Raw genomic sequence first — 24,883 nt, 5'->3', positions numbered from 1 at the left:
ATCATGACCTGAGCTGAAGGCAGAAGCTTTAACCCACTGAGCCACCCAGGCGCCCCTCCTAGCTTACATTTTCAAATGTTAAATGATGAACATTTTTCATGGCATTAACTATCTCTTAAAATATATTCACCAAAAATACATATTTTCACCTGTTATAAATGTTCTATTCTTCTATAAACATTATGCCTTTACAGGTCAGTAGAAAAAAATTGTTTGTCTAAGAATCCCTTATTATTTTTTGTTTTGTTTACCATCAAGTGAAAACCAAACTCTGTTATGAAAAGTTGTTGGATGAAATTCTTAAGAATTTTATAATACATTATATCTGAGATATCAGGTTCCTTCAATTAAATTATGTGACCTACTTTCAAACATTATTGAAATTAATTAACAACTGGGATGAATTCCAGTTCATCCATTTTCTAACTGGATGACCTTGGATAAACTAAACACTGCAAAGTTCACTTTACTCAGCTATTAAAGTGCTGGTAATAATAATTACATTTAAAGAGAAAATTTTTCCTATTGTAATCTAATCCATTAAAAGTCTCACTTATAATTTGACTAAAAGATTCTTTAAAAATTAAGAAAAATAAGCTCAAATAATTATGAAAAGTTAAAGAATAGCAAGATATTACTCTTGACTACATGGTATTAAAATGTGTCTGAGAAGGGGGAGCCTGGATGGCTCAATTGGTTGGACATCTGCCTTTGGCTGAGGTCATGATCTTACCGACCTGGGATCAAGCCTGGAGTTGGGCTCCCTGCTCAGTGGGGAGTCTGCTTCTCCCCTTCCCTCTGACCCCCTTCTCACTTACTCATTCTTTCTCTCTCTGTATCTCTCTCTCGAATATATAAAATCTTTAAAAAAATTTTGGAGAACTATTATAATTAAAATAACATGTTAGTAATACAGTAACCAGTGGAATAAACATCATAATTAAAATAATGTTACTACTCCAGAATACACTGACTGATGGAAGGCAAAAGAAGCCCAAGACAGAGCAAAGTAAACATAAAAAATAAAGATAAATGATATAGTCTTTGAAAAAAAAAATCACTTATCATAGTTGCCAGAACACACTAAGTACTCAATAAACTTAAAGTGTTTGTTGGTATTATTATTGTCATTATTTTTAATTATTGCTATTCCCACAAGTATATAAATTTTTGTAAGCTTGAAGGAAAATGATTTGAAATATGAATAAAGAGGTTAAAAATATAGTCCTTTTGAGTAATCTGATCTTAGAGATTTATATTCAGAAATTACGATATTTCCAAAGATTGAACAAGAAGGCTCATTATAGAATTTTTTATGATAATGAATAACTGGAAACAAGCCAAATTGTGTACATGACTATAAGTCAATCAAGGTAGTCATACAACAGAATCCGGTCAGCGGTTGAAAGATAGGCTGTAGGTAAGGACTTCAAAGTGTGTTCCCAAAGGTGTTCCAAAGCTGCTACAGGAACTAGCTGCATGAGGAGAAGGTGGGGAGAGTACAGCTCCCCCCTTACTTCCCAAAGAGCAAATGTAACTGGTGATTTCATATGGTTTTCCATGCACTGCTATTCATTGGTTTTCTTTTTTTTTTTAAGATTTTATTTATTTATTTGACAGACAGAGATCACAAGCAGGCAGAGAGGCAGGCAGAGAGAGAGGAGGAAGCAGGCTCCCAGCTGAGCAGGGAGACTGATGCAGGGCTTGATCCCAGGACCCTGAGATCATGACCTGAGCCGAAGGCAGAGGCTTAACCCACTGAGCCACCCAGGTGCCCCCATTGGTTTTCACTTTAAAAATTTTTTGGGGGACGCCTGGGTGGCTCAGTTGGTTGGACGACTGCCTCCGGCTCAGGGCGTGATCCTAGAGTCCCGGGATCGAGTCCCACATCAGGCTCCCAGCTCCATGGGGAGTCTGCTTTGCTCTCTGACCTTCTCCTCGCTCATTCTCTCTCTCACTGTCTCTCTCTCTCAAATAAATAAATAAAAATCTTTGGAAAAAAAAATTTTTTTTGGAAGATGTCTAGATGTAAAAAGTAGTTCATGGTTATTGATGAGTACAGAAGTAGTGCATCATGTACTCTGGAAATTGAAATGACAAATTTAAAGAATACTGCAATATATCCTTGGCTAAAATTAAAGAAAGAAACCACAGATCTAGATGGCATTGGAGGGGACAAACCTGAGATGAGAATCAATTTGCTGACAAGGGTACAGGAAACTCTCAAAGTGAGAAATGATCTCAGAGGACTATATAAGGTCTGAGTTAAGGGGCACTCTCTTCCAGAAAGTAAATGTGCGGTACATGCATCAGATGGAGAACTCTCAACCTTAGGGGAGTTCCATAGCTCTTCTTTTGTAACTTTTAAGGCTTCCATCTCTTGTAAAATTCAATTACATTCTCCCTAAAAACTATTATTAATAAAAGCAAGCTGTCCTCTATGAAATGTAGCCACTAACTTGGAGGCTTACTTAAATGTTTACTATAGAAAACTTTATTTGTTAGAATTTACTATCAGATACATTGGCTGATTCAAAATTATAACTTTGTTTCCCCTGGGGATAGTGACTTTAGAAATATAATTCACAGTCTATGGTGTTACTCATCTCTTCTAGTTAATCTCACCAGTACATAAAATATAGATTCCCTGGGTGGTATAAAAAATTATCAATTTTAAGGCTAAACATTCTTTCCTCTTAGTGCAAATAAAACACAATATGGTTTTTAGCAAACTCATCTTCAAAAACAAAGTGAAGTCACACTTTTCATTGCGTCACCCCATTCTTGGAAATTGATAGATGCATGAAACATCTAGAAGGATTTATAGCCAGATCTCAATCATTAATCTCCAAGGGGCAGGGTTAGATTGTTTGGATTGTTTTCTTTTTCTGTTTTCACATGGAACTTCCTCCATTTTTTGTAATAAAGAAGTCAATGAAACAATGAAATGTTTGTCTTTACCTTTCAATGCTTCCATTTTCCCAGACTTGCAGGTATATTCTTTTTTAACATTTCTGATTCTGAAACGACAGAAGTGGTGTTTACTCAGCTAACACAGAAATAAGTAGGGATCAGGAACAACCCCAGTTAAAGTGACAGATAGATACATCAACATCTTTATGTGAAATAAGGGATGGCATATCCAGTCTACTCAGAAAGACAAAGATTATTTTTGATTAATTGTTTCCCCTCAGAGAGAAAATAAAAGAGTCTCTTTGAAATGTTTGATTAAATGATTAGTGTTTTGCTTAGAAAAGGAGAACATTTTGGAATTATTCTTACTTTCTTCCTCTAGCCTTAGAATATTTGATATGTTTTACTCTGTGCAAGATCAGTTCATTTATCAGTATTCTTTAACTATCCCCTCCCACGCTCTCCCATTCCTCCAAACTTGCTCATTAATCAGACCCTCTGTCACCTGCATTTTCTATAGTTCCCTCTCTGATAGCTTCTCTTTGGCTTATAACTCTGCTTTGGATACAATCAGATTTCGCTCCTCCCCTTATTGTAAAACATTTTACAAAATAGGACAAAATAAATTTGCCACATCTACCTTCTCACTTCTCACTTTTTCCTCAGTCACTGGCTTCTGAGTCCATTACTGTAGTGAGGCAACATTGCAACAAAGACTTTTTTTTCTACCCTTACTTATGGAATAATGAGTTGCTATTGGTGACACTGTCCTTGTTCAAAGTGTCTACATTCAAGTTACCTACATTCAAGTTCACATTGAACTTACTGGTTTCCTTCCTACCTTCTATCTTTCTAAAGGTCTCTTCTTCTTCTTCTTCTTCTCCTTCTTCTTCTTCTTCTTCTTGTTATTTTCAATTAGCCAGCATATAGTACAGCATAAGTTTTTGTCATAGTGTTCAATGATTCATTAGTTGCATAAAACACCCAGTGCTCCTCCCAACACATCCTTCTCTGTTTCCTTGGAAGGTCCTCTTCATTTGCCAAATACATCATCTTGGTCTTCCACAGGGTTCTCCATATACATTCTGGTCTTCTCAACTCTAGATCCTCTTGAGGAGTTATCTTACTGATTCTTGTGGTTTTAATACCAACCTGAAGTTGACCCTATCCTTTTCCCTGAGCATTAGGCTCCCACATCTAAAGCTGAACATCTGAACATCACATGCATGTGTTCTCTAAATGAGTGATTACCAAACTTGAATGCATATTAGAATCCCAAAGGAAACTAATGCAGGGCAAGGCAGGAACCAGGTTTGACAGATGAGAAATGGCATGACTACATAAGATCAGTGCATCTTCAAATTCAGGGGGAAACAGAATTGAGCCACCCTTTTCTCTGAGCATGGATCAAAATGAAGGTAAGGAAATTTATTCAACCAGGATGCTGGCAGTGGTAGGGGATGGGAAACCAAAGAGTAAGGAAATACGAAAGAGAAAGACTTAAAAGGTGTTGAATCTGACAGGGTGTTATCTCTGCCTTCCTTTGAACAGGGAGACACCCATTAAATGGGGGTTTTAGGCTTTATTTTAATAAAGAAACTTCCATTAGAACCACCAGTTGTTTTTGGATTTCAGAGAGGAAGATAGCCGATAGCCATTTGTTTGGGGCAGACATCCTGCCTGTGTTCTGGGAATATTGCATGAATGAGCTAAAGTTACAGGAGTGGATAATTGTGCAAACAAATGTCCCCAGAGAAGGAAAAATTGGAAGGGGGCTAATAGGTGAGAGGGAACCAGTTGTGAATAAAAGATAGATATTTTTACATAGGCAAAATAATGATCCTGGGTAGAATTCTTCATTAGTTCCTCTATACTGACAGATGTGTCTAGCTAACAGTTGGCTGGGAAAGAGGAAGTTCTCATTGTTATAAAGGGGAGAGCACCTGTGGAAAGGAGAATCAACACAGAAATAAGGAGGAAGACAAAACGGAGGGTGATGTCTTAACATTATAGGGAGCGAAGCAAAAATAATTTTTCTTTTAGGAGCAATCAGGAGACATTGGTGGTCACATGGAAGAGTTCAAAGTAACATGCACAAAGGCAAGTTTGTTCTTCAATATTTTGCCCAGGCTCAGCCAGTTGCTCTTGGTCAATAATTCATTTGCCTTACACCCATATGTGGCTGTACGTGTGATTACCTGATAGCTTCTTTTCCTTGGAATTCTGGAGCTACCGGTTCAAAACAGTCCTGAGACGGAGGCTCAGACTCTATTTCTTTCTCAATGACATTATTAGTCCTCTGGTGTTGGAAACAAGATGAGTTCAGGAAAAATAATGGAGAATAATGGCGCTCATCCCCATCTAATCAGTCAAAAGGCAATAAAACATTGGATCAGTCACATTAGAACAATGAGTAAAGAAGACTCATTCAGAACCGTACAGAGTATCTGACTTTTAAGCATCATAGAGAAAGTCTTTTCTTCCTTACTTCCTATTACTGAAAAGAAAACTTGTCGTGAAGCGAACAACGAAAATTCAAAGGAAATAACATGTTACCACAAAAGTTAAACAGTATAATAGAACTTTCAAGAAAGTATATATAAGCCAAAGTTCTGAAAAAATGTAATAAAAAGGTATTTAGAATGAGTGAAACCAAATATTTGGGGGGAGAGTCCTTACACAGCACATAAAAACAACTAAAACATGTTTGTGAACTTAAATCACTTTGACCACAGAGGTGTATGGTTGGGTCTTGATTTGGGCTCAGCTCATGATCTCAGGGTGGTGATATCCAGTCCCTCATCAGCCTCTGCCCTGAGCATGAAGACTGCTTAAGATTTTATCTTGACTGTTGCCCTTCCCCTCACTCATGGTGTTTTCTCTCAAAGGACAAAAAAGAAAAAAGAAAAAGAAAAGAAATCACAAAGCGTTAGAGACTGTGGATTCTGAGAAGCAAACTGAGGGTTTTGGAGGGGAGAAGAGTTGGGGGCTTGGGTGAGCCTGGTGGTGGGTATTAAGGAGGGCACGCATTACATGGAGCACTGGGTGTGGTGCATAAACAATGAATCTTGGAACAATGAAAAAAATCAAATTAAATTTTAAAAATTAAAAAAAAATCACTTGATCACAACAATAGGGTTGAATATCATACTGAAATTCCCATGGTATGTGAGTGCAAAGTACAGGGAGAAATTGTATCTGTTCAGGATAAATATATTTGCATTTTCCAAATTTGAAACAATGAAGTGGGGTTCGTCACTAAGGACTTTACCAGAAGTCACAGAAAGATAAGGATATATAAAATAATTGCATAGAAACATAGAAGACAGCTTTAACTACAAAGTGGAAAGAACATAAAAAATAAGATAAATAAAATTTACAAGGAAAAACGGCATTCTGAGTCTAGCATGTGTAAAGAAATTCTGGACTTGGGAAATTTTTGTTTGTGAGATAGAGAAAATTTAACTGAGTAATGTAGTTTTGTAAATATGAACAACATATAAAAAAAGTTTCAGAATAATGCTGAAAACGTTCTAATTTTTATGTTGTTATTTCCTTAAAGGATGGACATCTCCCCTTCTGAAATGGTCCTCCCAAGGAGAATCATTAAGAACCTGATTATTTCACATCTGAGGCCCTTCCTAGCTATTTAGTTTACAATCGGCCCCACGTTCTTGTCAGAACTATTTTTTTTTAAAGATTTATTAATTTATTAGAGAGAGCACAGGAGGGGGCAAGAACAGAGGAAGAGAATCTTAAGCAGACTCCCCACTGAGCAGGGAGCCTGACACCGGGCTGGATCCCACAACTCTGAGATCAAGACCTGAACTGAAACCAAGAGTCAGACACGCAACTGACTGAGCCACCCAAGTGCCCAAGAACTATTTAGTAAGAAACACTTTCACTGCACAATGGCTCTACATTAGCCAAAGCCATGTTAAGAACTAATTTATTTCAGCCTGTTCTAAAAAAGCCTTAAATATCTTTCTTTAAAAACATGTTCTGGGATTCTTGAAAAAAAATTTAACATTATTTAATTACTGTATATTTGTAATGTATATTATTAAAACCAGAAGAATAATTGTTTTTACATTTAAATTCAAACCATTAAAACTCTGAAGGAGAAATTAAGAACTCATTCAGCTTGTGATGGAAAAAATTTGTTATTATTTCTTAATATACATTTATATAACCTTCAATAAAAATATATGGTGTGATCAGTATGTGCAGAGGTCAGAGAAAAACACCTTTACTTACAGGGTAAGATTTTGTCAAAGTATAATGCCAGTGCCAAGTAGAAAAGTGCATCAAAAGCCAAAACGGAAAAAGTTGCGATCATTACATATGAGTCTCCTGAAGGGTCAGGAAAAATTATACCATCCATAGTATTATCCAAGTAGATAATCTAAAATTTGGACAAAAATAGTAATAATAAGTATTTAAGATAAATATATAATATAATATAATATAATATAATAATTTGGCATAGCAGCAATATAATATAATAATTTGGCATAGCAATAAAATTATCATTTTATTAAGTAGCTTTTTTGAGAAGCCCTTATAATGAAGTTATTGGTAACTATTTCTATATGACAGCAATCCAAGGATTATTAGAATGAAGTACCAACTTAATACCAACTTAAAAAATGCAATATTCTAAGAATAGGAATATTTTTTAAAGACTTTATTTATTTATTACAGAGAGAGAGCACAAGCAGGAGGAAGGGAACGCAGAGGGAGAAGTAGACTCCCCACTGAGGAGGGAGCCCAACACAAGGCTTGATCCCAGGACCCTGGGGATCATGACCTGAGCTGAAGACAGATACTTAAGGGACTGAGCAACCCAGGTGCCACTAAGAATAGGAATTTAAATTAAATTAAATGATAATCATAAAGTCATTGCAATATTGCAAAATATCTATGCAGCAAAAAATAGTCATTTTAGAAAGAATATGAAGAGTTATTTGAAGCATCTTAGTAGGATAATGATAAGAAAACTTCTTTTTCTAGTTATTACTGCAAATAAAGGTATGTTTGTAATTCTGTCATGTAATCATAGGCATTGCACTCTAGGTATTATTCTAAGGCTTTTTGTAATACCTCATTTAATCCTCGTCATAACCCCCTGGGGGAAATCTTATTATTTTTATGTGCATTTTACATATGGTGGAAGTGAAGCAAATAGAAATTGAGTAGCTTAAACAACGAAAGTCAAAATTACATAGTAAGGAGCAGCAAAGGTGAACTCAGAACAAAGGAAGTCCAGCTCTCAAGCTTAGTTCCTTGCACTAGACAATATACAACCCTATTTATGTTAAAATTTTTTTTTTAAGATTTTATTTATTTATTTGACAGAGAGAGATCACAAGTAGACAGAGAGGCAGACAGAGAGAGAGGAGGAAGCAGGCTCCCCGCCGAGCAGAGAGCCCGATGTGGGACTCGATCCCAGGACTCTGAGATCATGACCCAAGCCGAAGGCAGCGGCTTAACCCACTGAGCCACCCAGGCGCCCCCCTATTTATGTTAAAATCTTAACATTCAATGACAAATTTGAGTTTATTCTGGGAACACAAGTCTGGGTTGGAATTTTAAGATCAATCTATGTAATTCAACATAAAACAGATTGAAGGAGACACTAATGTGGCTAATCATTGAACATGCACAAAAATCATTTGACACAATTTAGGATCTACTTATAATGAAGAAAGTCTCTTCACAAACTAAGAAAATAAGCAATCTTCTTTAACCTGGTAAAACAGATGTACAAAGACCAACATCAAAAATCATGCTTATTATGAAATGTTAAAAGCGTTTCCTTTGCTTTCATTTCTATTCAACATTGCACTAAAGGTCCCAGTCTCCACAATAAGACCAAAAAAAAAGTAATTGGCTTAAGAACTGCAAAAAGGAAAAAACTATCATTATTTGTAGACATCATGACTATATGTAAGAAAATCCCAAAATAAAGCTCAGAAAAATACTAGTTTTAATAAAAGAATATAGCAAGAATACTGGATACAGTGATTTCTGGTTGCATCTCTACATTAACAACAAACATTTAAAAATAATAATTTAAACACATACTATTTATAGTGGCATCAAAAGTATCAGAAGCTTTGGAATATTTAAAAAATGTATAAGGCTCAATACTTAAAATTAAAACAATTACTAAGTGAAGATGAATGTGAAGCTATCTTATGTTCGTGATCAAAAAGAAGTGTCAGGGTGCCAGGGTGACCCAGTCAGTTAAATGCCCAGCTCTTGATTTCAGCTCAGGTCATGATCTCAGTCATGGGATCCACTCCTGAGATCCAGTCCATGCTCAGTGGGGAGTCTGCATGAGATTCTCTCTCTCTCCCTGTGCCCCTCCCTGCTGCAAATGCTCCCTTCCTTTCTCTCTCACGTTCTCTCTTTCTCTTAAATAAAAAACTAAATTTCTTTAAAAAGTGTCAATTTCCCTCAAATTGATTGAAAAATTCAACTGTACCAAAATGTCAACAGCTTTATGCACACATACATAGGTGCGTGTATAACTTGGTAAGTTAATTCTAAAATTTACATCATTCAAAGAACGTAGAATAGAAAAGACTCTCTTGGAAAAGAAAATCAAGTGGTAAAATTATTACTACCAGATATCAAGACAGATCAGTAAAAGCAATTAAGACAATGTGGCAACAGAGCAAGGACAGACAGGTCAATACATGATTGGTTGAGCTGTGACAAAGGAAATACTGCAATCCATTCAGGGAAAGGATGTCTTTTCAATAAATGAAACAGAAGAAATTGGATATTCATGTAGAAAAATTAATATTCTTTCTACCTATAGATACACAAAAGTTATTTTGAAATAGATTTTGTATCTGAATATAAAGGCCCAATCAACTGAGTTTTCATATAAAAATGGGGGAATATCTTTATAATTTTGGGGAATGCAATGATTTCTTAAAGGTACAAAAGCACTCTACAGAGAAGAAAACTTGACAAACCGGACTTTATCAAAATTAAGAAACTTGTTCATTAAAACACATTAAAAGAGTAAAAATGTCAGCAATGAGTAACAGAAAGATGTTTCATATGCAGTATATTTAAGAAATTCCTACAAAGTAATTTGGAAAAGATTAAAAAAATGTTAGGTAAAAAATGAGGGGAAAAGGGAACTTGGATGCCTTAGCTGGTGAAGTATCTGCTTTTGGTTCAGGTTTCCATCCCTGCATCCTGGGGTTGAGCTCAGCAGGGAGTCTGCTTCTCTCTCTGCCCCTCCCCTCCATGTTCTTACTCTTGCTCTTTCTCTCAAGTGAATAAATACAAAATCTTTTTTTAATGGGGGCAAGACCTGGATAGGCACTTTATAAAAGAGAAAACCCCCCCAAATACCTCTACACATAGGAAAGAGAATTAAATTTCATTAAAAAAATCAGGAAAATGCAAATTAATACCACACAGTTTATTCCCGCAGATCTACCAGAAAGGCTAAAATTTGGACAACTGACAATACCAAATGCCAGTAAACATGTGTAACTCTGAACTCTTGGTGCAAAAGTAAATTGATGCAATCACTTTGGAAAACTATTTGGCAGTAGCTATGATGATTAAGATACCCATATCCTAAGTCTGCTATTCAACTCCTACATAGATACCAAAGAGAACGGAATGCCCATATTCACTAGGAAACATGCGTAGGAATTTTTTTTTGCAGAACGAATATTAGTCAAAAACTGGAAAATATTTTTGTTCATCAATAAGAAAATTGATAGCACAGTCACACAGCTGAATAGTACATGACACTCTATTACAGCACCACTCCAACTGTGGGTAAGATCTGAAAACACAACGTGGAATGGGAAAAAAGCCGGATTTAAAAAAAAAAAAAAAGAAAAAGAAAAAAAAAACAACACAAAACACTTCATGGAGTAGTAGCACTTATATAAAGTTGAAAAAAGGCAACACTAAAAAATGACACTCAAAACACACATTAGGCGATAAATGAAAAGGCAAGAAGTGATGATCACAACACTTTTATCTTTAAGAGGAAGGAGTGTTTGGAGACTTGACATTGTGGCATCCTTCTACTTCTTGATCTGGTTCATGATTATTTTGATACACTTAATAATTATTTGTTAAGCTCTTGATAGTCCTGAAAACTTCTCAGATTTTAGGTTTCAAACAGAGGTTTACACAACAATTTTTAATAAACTAGAGAATGCCTTTGTTTTGTAAAGTACAAGGAAAGGGAAACAGTTGCATATGAAATATAAGAGGAGAATACTTCAAAATGAAAATACACCCAAGACGTGAAAATCTGTCTTAGTCAAGATGTTTTAATCAAGTTTCCTTGTATGATGATGATTTTTTCAATACTGCAATGATAACATTTTCAAATCTAGCTTTAAGGGGAAAAACTGTTTAGAATAAATGCTCTTATTTTGAAAATGTTTGACTGTGAAGAGTCATGAAATAGCAAATTCTTTTGAAATTTCAGTAATAAACGAATTAACTATGTTCTTACCTTGCTCATTCCAGCTGTGAAGGCAAAGGGGCTACAAAAACTCAAAATCCACTCCAGAGAAGAAGGAAGTTGTCTATAATACACAGTGAATCCCACACCCCCACAAAAGATATTGAGGAGAAACATAACCAAATTGGTGAGGAGAGTTTTCTTTAACAACACGCTCATCAGGAACGTTAGAGCAATCTGAAAGAGAGAGGAGATAATCTGGTTGTTCAACAGATTTAGTTCACCGAGAATTGGCAGCACAAAAAAACCTGGATCTTTACATCATAAGTATTTATCAGTGAGACAGTGATGAAAATATTTATGTATAACAATGATCAGCTCTTGCCCCTACACTTTTGTAAAGAGAATCCTTTTTTGCACTTCCTCAGCTACTGGGCTTTTGTTGTTAAAGAAAGGGCAGGGGAAAAGCTCTCTGAGAGTTGGGGAAAGAATAGAAACGCAGACCTGGAAATATTGAGAGAACCTACATTAATGCATTAACAAAGAGCATCTAGGTACCATCTGCAGAATGTAGAGGCTCCTGTTGGAGAAGGAAGAGGCCTGACATGGGGAGTGAGGACAAGGGGGAGTGTCAGAGGGAGATACTGTGAAAGCTACCACATTACAGAGAACTTTGGGGAAAGGAGATGGGTCCACCGCTCAAGGGCATCCTCACTAAAATATTCTAGAAAAGCCTTCGAGTTGGGACGCCTGGGTGGCTTAGTTGGTTAAGCTGCTGCTTAGTTGGTTAAGCAGCTCCGGTCATGATCCCAGGGTTCTGGGGTTGAGTCCTGCATTGGGCTCCTTGCTCAGCGGGGAGTCTGCTTCTCTCTCTGCCTCTGCCTGCTTGTGCTCTCTCTCTTTCTCTCTGATAAATAATAAATAAATAAATAAATAAATATTTAAAAAAAAAGAAAGAAAAGCCTTAGAGTCAAAATATTTTCAGAATCAGAATTTTTTTTTGATGCATCATACATTAATTCAGACCTTTATGCAAAAGAGAGGTCCAATCTTATTTACATCATTTTCTCACACTCATAGACTTTCTGAAGCAAACACACACACACTAGACATGAAGGAAATAACTGTAGTAACCTCCAGAGAAATTAATTTTTGCTACAGATAGCTAGAATCTAAAGCAGAGAATGTGGTAATACATGTATGAACTTACCAAAGATAAGCCATATAAGAAAAAGAGTGTAAATATCACCATGAAGCCCGTCATGACTATAATTTGGGTAGATGTTATAATAACTGTAATCATTATGGAAATGATGAAGATGAAGGTAGCATAGATTAAGCCACAGGAGAGCCTAAAAAAAAAGACAAAAAGTTATTTCAATGATTTCAACTTCATTATGAAATATTTGAAACATACGAAAATATCTAAAGAACAGCACAATATTTACCCTTCTACTTGCCACCTAGATTAGTAACTACAGTATTACTAATCAACCACATTGGCATGGCTGTACTGCTACCTACTGGCTAGGCATCAGCTCTGTGCTCACATATTGTATAAATAGGATGAATGCTACATAAATTGTAGCATTTTGTATGTGTCCTTCTGCTGCTTGCCTTTAATAACGTTATACATTGCTGTGTGATATTTCATTGTCTGAATATATCCCAAAGTTTTCCTCATCATAGACATTCAGGTTGTTTCCAATTTTTATTTCTGGTACATGGTTGCTAAAAACACGCTTGCACTTGGGAAAGAAGAACAAAATAAGGTGAAAATTGAGAGGGAGGCACACCAGAAGAGGCGCTGAACTCTAGGAAACAAACTGAGGGTTTGTTAAGGAGGGCACTGGTTGGAATGAGTCCTGGATGTTATATGCCACTGATGAAGCACTAAATTCTGCCTCTGACATTAATTTAAAAAAAAAAAAAAGAAAGAAAGAAAGAAAAGAAAAGAAAAAAGAACATCTTTGTATGTGTCTTTTTTGGAAAAAGCACAAAAATTTCTCTAAGGTGTAATGGCTGAATTGAAGAGAGTAAGCTTTTGTGTGTTTGGTGCTATCACATATTACTGAGATATTCTAATTGTAGACATGGAAGGAAATATAACAGCTACTGATAAATCCAGGAACCATGGAAGCATTGGGGGCAGATGATAATTTGAGCATTTTTGAGCATTTTTGAGGATCTCAGCTAGCGGGACCTCCACTCTCCCTAATAGTAGAAAATTGAAATTTTATAACTCCATAAAGCCCATCCTATTATTGCTATTCTTATTTATGATTTCTTTCTTAAACTGATATATAATGGTATGCCCTTCAGTGTTCACACTGCTTTGGTTTAGATGTGCTGGTGTTCACATGTTTATGAGGTAGTTATTAACAGTCTTGGATCTAACAAGCCTGCAGGGTGTTTGAGTCCAAGCCTCTCATTTTCCAGATAAGTAAACTGTAGTTCCTATTGTACTTAATGGGCCTTTTCAAGGTCAACAAAGTATATCAATAACAAAATTAATATTTGTTGCAGCCCTTCCTAGTTCACAGCTCCTTCCTCTACATAAAATTGCCTAACTAAATGAGAATTCAACAGCTGAAAAAAATAGCGAGACTATTAAAACCAGGAACTTGCATCAACATGTCCCAGTACAACAGGTTTAATTACTGCTTATTCAACTTCTTTTTAAAGGTCATGTCATTACAATGATTCAGCCTTTGTTAGAAACATCAGCATTTTTGGAAAGCATATGGTATTCTGCAGAATCCACTTCCTGAGTACAGAAAGGAACTACTATAGGTAGGAATTGAAAATCTATGGAGTAGGAGAATTAACACATGAAGGAACTTAAAACATTACCTAGAAAAGGGAACTCACTGTAGAGAGTGGGGTGGGGAGAGATGTTAATAAAGCAATAAAAACCTTTATGATAAAAACACCATAATTCAGACATCACATAAAGTAATTTAACAAAGTAACTCAGAAATTCTCATGCATTTCACATTTATTACATTACTTTAAAAAAGGCTGTCATAAAATTTATTTCCAATAGATACCCTATACTTAATAAATACATTTCAGATTTTTTCCCTCTTGGTTTTAAGGATGTATAAATCCATTTTGCTAAGTTTAGATTACATGCATAGGAGGAAGTATTTATCCTGAGAATGAACCCACATCTAAATATCCAATACCTTTGTGATTTTAATCTAGAGTTGACCTGTGCCTACCTATTCTCAGGAGACTGCAAGGATGCTGCCCCATAGGATATTCACTGGACTGAAAAATAGTCCTCTTTACACAGATTCCCCCCCCCCCAGGTTTTTCCTCCTAACAGACTCCATTCATTCCTTTGCATTTGCCAAAGTCCCACTGCAAACCAATTTTCTCCTTCTTTTTCGTTTCAGAAAATGTTTCCTCTTTTTTCTACTTCATGATTATGGTATAACAGAATCAAAGCTCCCTCCTTTAACCAAATATACTTTATAGAAAATTATAAAATTTCCTAGACTGTAATTTTATTTCAGAGAACATGTGGCTTGCAAATAGTTCCTTATCCATTCCAGATAGTCGACTCCACATTCATAAGCACTAATTTTCTTTCTTTCTTTTCTTTTAAAGATTTTATTGATTTATTTGACAGAGATCACAAGTAGGCAGAGAGGCAGGCAGAGAGAAAGGAAGGGAAGCAGGCTCCCTGCTAAGCAGAGAGCTCAGTGTGGGACTTGATCCCAGGACCCTGGGATCATGACCTGAACCCAAAGCAGAGGCTTTAACCCACTGAGCCACCCAGGTGCCCCACAAACACAAATTTTCTTGATATGGGTACTATACAAAGAAATATCGTCTAGGATTCAATGTTGAAAATGTTAAGCTTCTTTGGGGGTAAAATAAACAGATTATTTTTCATTTTTTTCCTTTCCTAGACAACATGGATTTTGTAACTGATTGCATTGCAGAATTCTCTGCTTTGGCCTCTTGGAAGCTTAGAGCACACATGATCTGCATTTTTACCTGCTAGTCTTACCTACTTATCATTTTGTTAGGTCCTTGTTTCTACTCCTCAATTATTTGTTTTTATTATAATACAAATACATGTAGACAGATAGATATATACATAAATATACATATGTTTAAATATATTTAAAAATAATTGAAATCATGTGTGAATGAAACAAGATACAAATATAACAATAGGAAGCAAATGTTCTTATTAAGCTGTTCTTGTATGCCATCCTAAGTGCTGTATGTGTTGGCCACATTTTCAACATATGGCATTTAAGTGCGGCAAAAAATACATCCCTCATGGGGCACCTGGGTGTCTCAGTGGGTTAAACCCTCTGCCTTCGGCTTGGGGGCGTGGGTCATAATCCCAGGGTCCTGGGATTGAGCCCGGCATGGGGCTTTCTGCCCAGCAGGGAGCCTGCTTCCCCCCACCCCTGCTCTCTGCCTGCCTCCCTGCCTACTTGTGATCTGTCAAATAAATAAATAAAATCTTAAAAAATATATATATCCCTCATAACCAAACCTCTGAATATAAGCTAGCCATTACAGGATCATACTTTTTCAACGTGAGGAGGTGTGGAGAAATCAAATGATAACTGTGGGCAGACCAAGCAGGAGAGTTGCAATCCAGGCAGCTGGGTTGGAGTCCCAGCTCTGGAACACATCTTCCATTTGATATTGAGCAACTCTTTTACCCTCTTTGAACTTCCTGGAACCTCGATCATAGCATTAGCATAACAGACTTATGGCGTGGAAAAGTGCTCAGCAAATCAAAATGGCTATTTTGCATAACAAAATTTTAAAAGGAGTAAATCAAAAAATCAGAACAAAAGAAAAAATAGCCAGTGTGTCAAGCTTAACAGTAATGTTGTGAAATAATAACACATTTCTACTGCTTCCAAATTTCTGATTATTCATTTGCACTCACCAGAAGGCTGATTTTTGCAGACCCATTATTTTCATAAAATCCTTGTACTTTTTTCTCTCTTTTGTAACATTGAGTGATACAAAATATATAAACGGGGAGAAGTAAAGCAGGCAGTAGAAAATGAACAGCTCCTTTTGAAGAACGTCTTTATACATAAAAGGTAAAGTCTTCATATTTACAGCAGTAATTGTCATCAACTCTTCCACCACCGAGTGATTTGTGGTGATCTACAGTAGGGTTTAAACAAGCAAAATCGTTATTTAAAAAATAGAAACTGGTGAAATCCGAGGAAGCTAAGGAGATTATAGCAATATCAATTTCCCGATTTTAATATTATTCTGTGGTTTTGCAAGATATAACAGGAGACACTGTGTGAAGGGTACAGGGACCTCCCTGCACATTGTTTCTGCAATTTCTTGTCATTCTGGAACTACTTGAAAATTTAAAGTTAAAAACAAAAACAATGTGTTCCTTTGCCTAAATCCAATTTCAGCATTTGTTTTTTGTTTTGTTTTGTTTAAAGATTTTATTTATTTATTTGAGAGAGAGAGAGTGAGAGCGTGAGAAGGGAGAAGGTCGGAGGCAGAAGCAGACTCCCCACGGAGCTGGGAACCCGATGCGGGACTGGATTCCAGGACTCCAGGATCATGACCTGAGTCGAAGGCAACCGCTTAACCAACTGAGCCACCCAGGTGCCTCAATTTCATTATATAAACATGAAAACCTGAGTACATGTCATCTTTCATCACAACCTGGATGCCTATGGAATTAGCTTACATTAACTTCAGAACTTTCGTTACCTGTATAAGAGCAGCATTAATTGCAGCTTGTACAGCCACAAATCCACTACTCCAGTATTTGGACAGAGAACAGGAATGATCTTCATCATCCAGATTCCAGCAATGAGCTACAAGCCCAAAGAAGAGCACAACCAACATTATCAGGTGAAAGCAATTCGAGAATAGAAAACAAGAGTCCAAGAGAAATCAGTCTAAAGGAGGCTCCACCAGTCAGAACTTACAGCCACATAGAAAAAAAAAAAGAGGAGCAAATGAAAATTCTTACGGAGGCAACTTTATTCACGGAGACCATAGCTTCCATAGAAAGTCTTAGAAAATAAAAAGGCGATGAAAGCAAACACTCTGCTCCAACCATGCTAGATTCCTTGCTCTGTCTCAAAATGCTAAATGCACCCTAATGCTAAACCTGTTTTGCTCATAGGTTCTCCCTACAGATGGATCCATGGCTCACTCTTTCCCTCTACCCTTATCTCTTCTCAGAAGCAAATTCAGCACAGAGGTCTTTCCTGGCTACCTAAGTAACAACATCTAAAAGAGCATTCAGGCTCTGTCTTCTAAGCCTGCTCTATTTTACTTGGTGGTTGTATCAGCCCCTGGCAGAGGGCATTGTTTTTGCCCCACCCCCTGTCCCTCCCTGGAACGATTCATGCAAGCAGGCTCTATGTTTCAGTCACTTCCATCCTCAGGGCCAGAACAGTGCAGGACACATAGTAGACACCCAGTGAATGAATGGAAAACAACCAACTCTATTAGCCATATCAATTCTGCTTCCTAAAAGGTTCTCCCAGCCATTCCCTCTCCTCAGCTGCCTCCACTCTGGTCCAAGCCACCATTGGCTCCCTGGTATGTTTCCTTGCCTTCTCCCTGACCCTCTGCAATCCATTCTCTGGGCTCTACCCAGAGAGCTCCCTTAAGCCTGGGAGTCTTATCACTTCTCTGCCCTGATTAAAGAACCTCCACAGCCCTCCATCACCCTCGCTTTGCAGGACATCACAACATCTAGGCCTGGGGTAACTTCAGCCCCATTCCTGTTCGTGCTCTCTGTTCAGCTAAACAGCTCTTCTTCCAAATATACTAACAGATGCCTGTTGTCACCCCAACCCTTGACACCAGCACTTCCTCTCTCTGAAATACACTGCCTTTAGCACCCTTCCCCCATGTGCTATTCCTTCTCATTAGTTGCAACCTCACTTTGCCAGGCAGGACTTCTCTAATCCCACAGCCTGTGAGGAACATCTGGTCTAAGTCTCCTGCCCTCAGCACCTTTTTCTTGCACTTGTCATTACTGTTCAGTGCCTGCCTTTCCCGCGAACCTGAACTTCAGCTGAGGCTAGGACCTCTCCGTCTTCATCACTCTCTGTAACTTTCACCTATGCATTCACTTCACATTAGATGATTCAATAATGTTTTAAGAGTCATCTTCTAGTGGGAAGATAGGACTGACCTTGGAATAAGTTTAGCAATAAAATGTGCTTTCTCTATTTTCTTATGTTCTCTCAAAAACATCTCTGTTGCCCATCCTGACCGATCCCTTATGTTAAAAACATGAAAAGTGCCATTTTATATGGAAAGTCACCTGCGAAAAGATCTTCCTTCAAAAATGGAATGTAATATCCCTGAAAAAATTTTAACTTATACGAGAAAGTGTCATTGAAGATAATTCCCGCGATGCCTGTGATATTGTCTAGAAGTATTTTATCCATGGATTTTAGGTTCGGTACTCCAATGATCGTTCTTTCTGTGAATGACAAGGTGAAAATAGACATGAAGGGCTATACAGAGTTTCACCACAATGGGATGGGATATCCAACTGTGTCATCAAATATTTTTCACTGGAATTAAACTAAAATCATTTTCTATTTAAATTAAACTGATCCCAAAAGACGAGCAGGGTTTGTTTTTGGTTTTTTTGGTGTTTTTTTGTTTGTTTGTTTTGGGTTTTTTTTAGTGTTTTAGATTCTAGAATCAGGAGACATGCATGAGAATTTAGTGTTTTCTTTTAATAATGGCAAGTATTACGGCAAGTTTCAGGTCTATATAAATATGACAGTAGGGTAAGTATGTGGTGGAGAATTGGGTTACAAAAATAGAGGTAACTGGAGAAGTTATTATACAGTCAAGGGATTTCAGATGTCAGATTTCCTGAAGCACAGACACCTCATCTGAGCTTTGCCTTGTGAGGAAACTAAGACCGCATGCACAGTGACCCTAACAGCCAGCAATGTTACCTGTTAGGAATCAAGGATTAGAGAGTAGACAACCAAACTGCACCCACTTGCCCATGAGTGAAATACACATTTACCATAGTTATCTCAGTTACATAGTGACTTCATTTAGAATGAAAGTCTTTAAAGATGTTTACAAAGTATACCAAATGTGAACAGGATATCTTGAGATTATCCATCTTTACTGTTGATGGTTCTGAAATTACTGTTTAATAACCATGACTTCATTTCTTTTACTTAGATGTTTTTTCCTGAGTTATCAATCTTAATCACTGATTTTCCATGTTAAGAACATCTGCACTCACAAATGATGTGTTCTCCTAGACACTATGCTACAAATCTGAAATTATAAATTTATTGTTTTAGGTAAATTCCAATAGAAATGTAGAACTCCCTAAACTGGAGTCCCATTAAGCTGAAAGGGTTTACAAGGCTACTTGTTATGAGAGAAAGAAAAAGCTAATCATGATACCTAAATAATTTACATAATAGATCACTGTAAGTTCAAATTAATCACAGTTACCTTGTATTAAAAAAGATGTAAAATAATGTTAGTAATTCTTTATTGCCATTAGTACACCTACCTTTCAAAAGTGCAAATGCTGTTTTATTCATTATCTCCTGGGTTAGTTCAGAGACAGGTGTGTATACAATAGCTACAGAGTTATTAACATGATCTGCCCTTCCCAGATCTTGAGGAGGCAATTCAGGAAAATACATATTTTCTCTGACATGTGAAAATAGTCCCATGTACAGCCCTAGAAGTATTGGGAGTGCCCATTCCTATAACAGGGGGAAAAAGAATGAATTCAGATTATATTTCCTTAAAAACTCAGTCAATACCAAAGAACTACTGAAGCCAAATTCCAATTTGCCACTTCGTTCTCTGCTTTTCAGAGCAAAGGGAACCCAACAAAAGATGCATATTGAGATCATTGCCATGTATATTATTGTCCAACACTAGAACTAAAATTTGCCTTAAATCATGAACTACCGCAGACGTTATCACAGAAACTAACAGAGTGACTAAAAGGATGGCAATTCTTAGGCATGGGCATCTGACTTTACAGTCTATAAGACACAGACTATCCCAGACAGAATTCATGGTGGCAAATAGCAACATTTTTGTAAGTTGTCACATTCTTGTATTGGAAATCAAAGAACATGAAAAGAAACTGAGTGAAAGAGACTGCCTAGTAGCTCACCAATATCGGCAATCTCTTCCTGCTTAGCACAATGCTAGACAGCATTCCCAGCCTCTGGAAATTAAGCAGGACCAAGTGATTGAGTTCTAGCCAATGGAATGTGGGCAGAAATGCTATGCACCCCTTCAAGGCCTGACTCAAGGAACCATGCACAACCTTCTATATTCTATCTCAGTCCCTGCACTTCCTGATTTTTTTTTTTTTAAGATTTATGTATTTATTTTAGAGAGAAAGTGTAGGGGTGGGGAGGGACTGACTAATGGAGAGTAGGGGAGAGGGAGAGTAAGAAAGAGAGAGGGAGAGACCCTTAAGCAGGGTCTCCACCGAGCGCAGAGCCCACTAGAGGCTCAATCCTATGACCCTGAGATCAGGACCTGAACTGAAATCAAGAGCCGGACATTCAAACGACTGAGCCACCCAGATCCCCCCATACTTCCTGGCCACCTGACTGGATGCAGAGTATCCAGGGCAGGTCTCTAAGGTCTGGGGAGATGGCAGTGTCCTTGGATGAAGAAGGCTGGGTCCCTGAATGGTTGTGTGGAGGAGACTCCTTCACCTAGCAGACCTACTTCAGTTTCACTGCCAACCTTATTTAGACTATGAGCAGAGGGAAAAATAAATTTTTGCTGAGCTAAGCCCCTGAGATCTGGGGTTATTACCTGTAGAAAGCCTACCTACCTAATATGAACTGACCATCAGTGGTGTTACTTGGTCATAATTCTTGGAAATAATCTCTGTGTATAAAATCCATGGCTTTGAAAATAAGTCCCCCAAATTAAAATTTGTCGGACTGTCAGCCATCCTTTTCATTATTTCCTTACTCTAACTTTATTACATATGGTCGCAGCTTTAATAGTTGCTATAATTCACCATACAATTAAATTTTCACTTATTTTTTTTAAAAAGTGAGTAATATTTTTAGTTTTTGTAATTCTTCATTATGTTTCATGGACTGCTATGAGTCTCTTGGTTCAACACATACAATAGGAGGCAACCTTAAAAACAATAAATCCAGTCTGCTACTTAAAATATAAAATAAGAGCATTATTTGACAGTAAAATACAAGAATGATGTGAGCTGCAGAAAGAGGCAGACTTTCAAACATACCAATAAACTCTCTCTTTTCATTCTCCATTTCTGAAGAAAATTCTTGTACAGAAGTGCTTGAGTTTGCTGATACACACTTTTCTGTTTCATATGCATTTAGCCTATCATTTAAAAACAAGGAAAAGGTAAACAAGGTAGAACACAAACTAGACAAATAAATGTAATAAGAAAAACCTTGGAGAGTGGGGAAGAAAAGAAAACTCTTGATCATATTTTGGGGGAAAACATTCCCTACCTTTAAGAACAACAAAAAAATGTATTAAAAATATTATTTTAGTATCACATGATTGCAAAATTTTACTCATAGTAAGCTATTTGGGAGAGTGCGTAATGGTGGGGAGATAGTGGCCAGTCTCACAATTTTTACAGAAATACAGAGTGCAACAATGGAAAATATATCATTAGATTTTAAAACCTGTAAGATTCTTCACATTTTCTTACCTTTTATAACAGAAATTCAACTATATGAATAGAGTAATTGAATCATATCTCATCTGATTAATAATAAATTTTTGTTCTCTGTATTTAAATAGAAATGCCAGAGCCAACCAAATTAATCAACATTCTGATTAATTAAATTCATTTGAATAATTATGTCCATTAGATGTAACCTCAATGAACTGCTCTCCTATAGTACTACCTTCCAGATTAAACTGAACAGCTTTAGTCTCAACTAGCTGAATCCAGACTCAAACTAGCTGAAACTTGATTGTGAGACACCAAAAAACCCAACTCATACCAATTTTCTGAATTCAGAAGGACCTAAATAACTGAGGAAAAATGGCCAAGTAAGAAGAAAGCAAGAAAGAAAGAAAGAAGAAAGACAGGCATCACATGGAAAGTAATTTTGCCCAAATGTTTGCAAATAAGCCAACAGAGATTATTTTTTTCAGTTTTTCCAATCTCAGAATTAAATTATTTTAGATTTGCATAACGAAATATTCAGACAATTCTTCCCCAGATAGTACAGAAGCAAATTTTACTATTTTCCTATATTCTGCTGTTGTATCTACACAATTAAAGTCGGTGGGGAATAAAGAGAAAAACGTTATCATTAGATCTTACATTGAAGAATATAATGCATATGAGTGTTTGGAAACCTCTGAAAAATAGACTGATTTCTAGCAGTGTCCCCCCCACATATTTGGCATAGCACAACAAAATGGAGCTTTACTTACTGTCAGAAAAATTAGGAAAGTACTCTGGAAACACTGTCAACGCACAGTTCTCTTTTTGTGTACAGGAACAATTAAAATTTCCTTATTGCTACTTCTTCATTTATTCCTTAGATGGGTGTCTTACCCAGGCTGCTTTCTGAAAGGGGGTGTAGTCAGACCAAGCTGCACATGATGAACTTGTTTTGTTTTCTGCCTTTTTTTCCCTAAGCCAATTATTTGCAGGGAAATGATGGTTCAGTGGTTGGTTGGGAATAAAAAAAAAAAAAAAAAAGCCCTGTGTTTGTGCACTTGGCCTTTCAACTTCAGGGATAAGGGGTAAAATGGTAAACAAGGAAAATGGAACGCTATAGCCTGTTGGACATGATGAGACCAAGATGGGAAAAGAGCAATAAACAAGTAAAAACAATCACTAACCAAACAAAGTAGTTAAATGTGTATGAGAAATCTTTAGATTTTTTTTTTTTTTTTTTTTTTTGCTGCTAATGCCTAAACACAACTGCCAATGATGTATTTGACTAATTGGTACTGAATGGGCAGAATGTGCTGAAGCTGATTTTTCTCCCCCTAATAAAGCTAAGCAACCCACAGTCCACTTCGGAGAAACACTTAATTTGGACAAATGAATAATTATGAACAAATTCCTTTCTCTCTTCTGCTCATAGTGGATGCAGGATTTCAGAAGGCATATGAACAAAATAAAAAAGTAAGACTGCCAAGGACTAAAAAATATATAAAAAGATTCAGGTCAATTTTTTATGCATGAAGACTGGGGAAAAAATAAAATTTGTTCAATGCCATCGTATAGTCTATCTCTCTCTGTAAAGAATTGCAAACTTTTCTTGACCTGCCAAAGTAAATGGCAAAACAGGAAGCCAAAGTCCATGAATTGGGAAATCTCAAATATTTGACATGGCTCCCAAACCACAGATGTTAATAATCATAAAGCTGACAGTTGTTCTAGAAAAAAAAAGAGGATAGTTTTTTTTTAAATTAAGCCATGGAATTATATATGTATATTTCTCTCCTCGGTAATTAGTTCTATTTTTAAAAAGTGTCAACAGTGAACTGTTACATGTCTTTTGCATGAAAAATTGGCAAAAACAAAGGTAATAAAGATGTCCTAAAGGTAATAAAGATGTCCTAAAAGTCCTGAGGTCAAAAACACTGTTAAAATTTTGTATTAATAATAGGTCAATGACCTAAACAAAAATTTTGTTCCTTTTAAATCACCTGGAATATAGTTTAGATTTTTATTAATTTTGTTGTTGTTTTAGATCCTATGTACTTTATTTGAGAAATCTATTTTAGGAATTTTCATTTGGCTTACAATTGCATTAAAATGCACAAATGCAATATCAGTAATTATTTAGATATTTTATTAGTTTTACTTCTTATCATTGTTTCTTATATATGCCTTTTGTTCCTCTTTCTTGACTTATTTACTCTGACTTGTTTTTACTTGGAAGGTCATTTTTCTTTATTTAAGCCTGAAGATTTCCCCATAAACAGTAACATAATAAAATGAAGTTTCCAAACTCTGGCTAGAAGTACATTGAAATGGTGAGTAAAATATATCAAAAAGAAAAAGAGAGAGAGAGAAAAGGAAAAAAAAAGGAGTTTAAATATTAAACCAAATACTTTCTTTAAATTTTTAAAATTTTCATTTATTTAACACAGAGAGAGAGATCACAAGTAGGCAGAGAGGTAGACAGAGGGAGAGAGGGAAGCAGACTCCCTCCTCAGCAGAAAGCATGACGTGGGGCTCGATCCCAGGACCCTTGAGATCATGACCTGAGCCGAAGGCAGAGGCCCAACCCACTGAGCCACCCATGCACCCCCTATTTAACCAGATCTTAAAAAGAAATAAGAAAAGGGTAAAGAAAAGAAACCAAGAAACAATGGAAGAAATAAAGAGAAAGGAAGGAATATCCTCAGGTATTAAAAATGAAAAGAGGAATTAAAGCCAGAACTATGAATGGTTATGTCAGCAATCCAGCTGTTCAAAGATGTGTTTCAATAACTCTATGACCTAGACTTGATGGATTATGAAGCTGAATTTCATATCTCTAC

General features: G+C 36.5%; 1 protein-coding gene across 2 annotated transcripts in view; it reads right to left on the bottom strand.

The window, feature by feature from the left end:
- The window catches only part of ABCA6 (ATP binding cassette subfamily A member 6), a 58,546-nt gene extending 35,561 nt beyond the window's left edge, over nt 1–22,985 (bottom strand). The window contains exons 1-11 of one of the 2 annotated variants that reach the window (XM_044247549.1): nt 22,814–22,985; nt 21,636–21,736; nt 19,908–20,106; nt 18,675–18,836; nt 17,099–17,205; nt 16,299–16,525; nt 12,582–12,723; nt 11,423–11,608; nt 7,171–7,318; nt 5,112–5,274; nt 2,962–3,020 (exon numbers count right to left, since the gene is read on the bottom strand). In XM_044247549.1, coding sequence (XP_044103484.1) covers nt 2,962–3,020; nt 5,112–5,274; nt 7,171–7,318; nt 11,423–11,608; nt 12,582–12,723; nt 16,299–16,525; nt 17,099–17,205; nt 18,675–18,836; nt 19,908–20,106; nt 21,636–21,731 — 1,489 coding nt within the window. In that variant the 5' untranslated portion in view covers nt 21,732–21,736; nt 22,814–22,985. Of the gene's footprint in view, nt 1–2,961; nt 3,021–5,111; nt 5,275–7,170; nt 7,319–11,422; nt 11,609–12,581; nt 12,724–16,298; nt 16,526–17,098; nt 17,206–18,674; nt 18,837–19,907; nt 20,107–21,635; nt 21,737–22,813 lie in introns of those variants that run through there. The other variant, XM_044247550.1, reaches the window with a different exon arrangement.
- Between the last annotated feature and the right edge of the window lie 1,898 nt (nt 22,986–24,883).

Source organism: Neovison vison, chromosome 5 (genome assembly GCF_020171115.1).
Source record: "Neovison vison isolate M4711 chromosome 5, ASM_NN_V1, whole genome shotgun sequence".
NCBI lineage: Eukaryota > Metazoa > Chordata > Mammalia > Carnivora > Mustelidae > Neogale > Neogale vison.
Note: the sequence above shows the minus strand (reverse complement) of the source record. Positions and strands in the feature narration are given on the sequence as shown.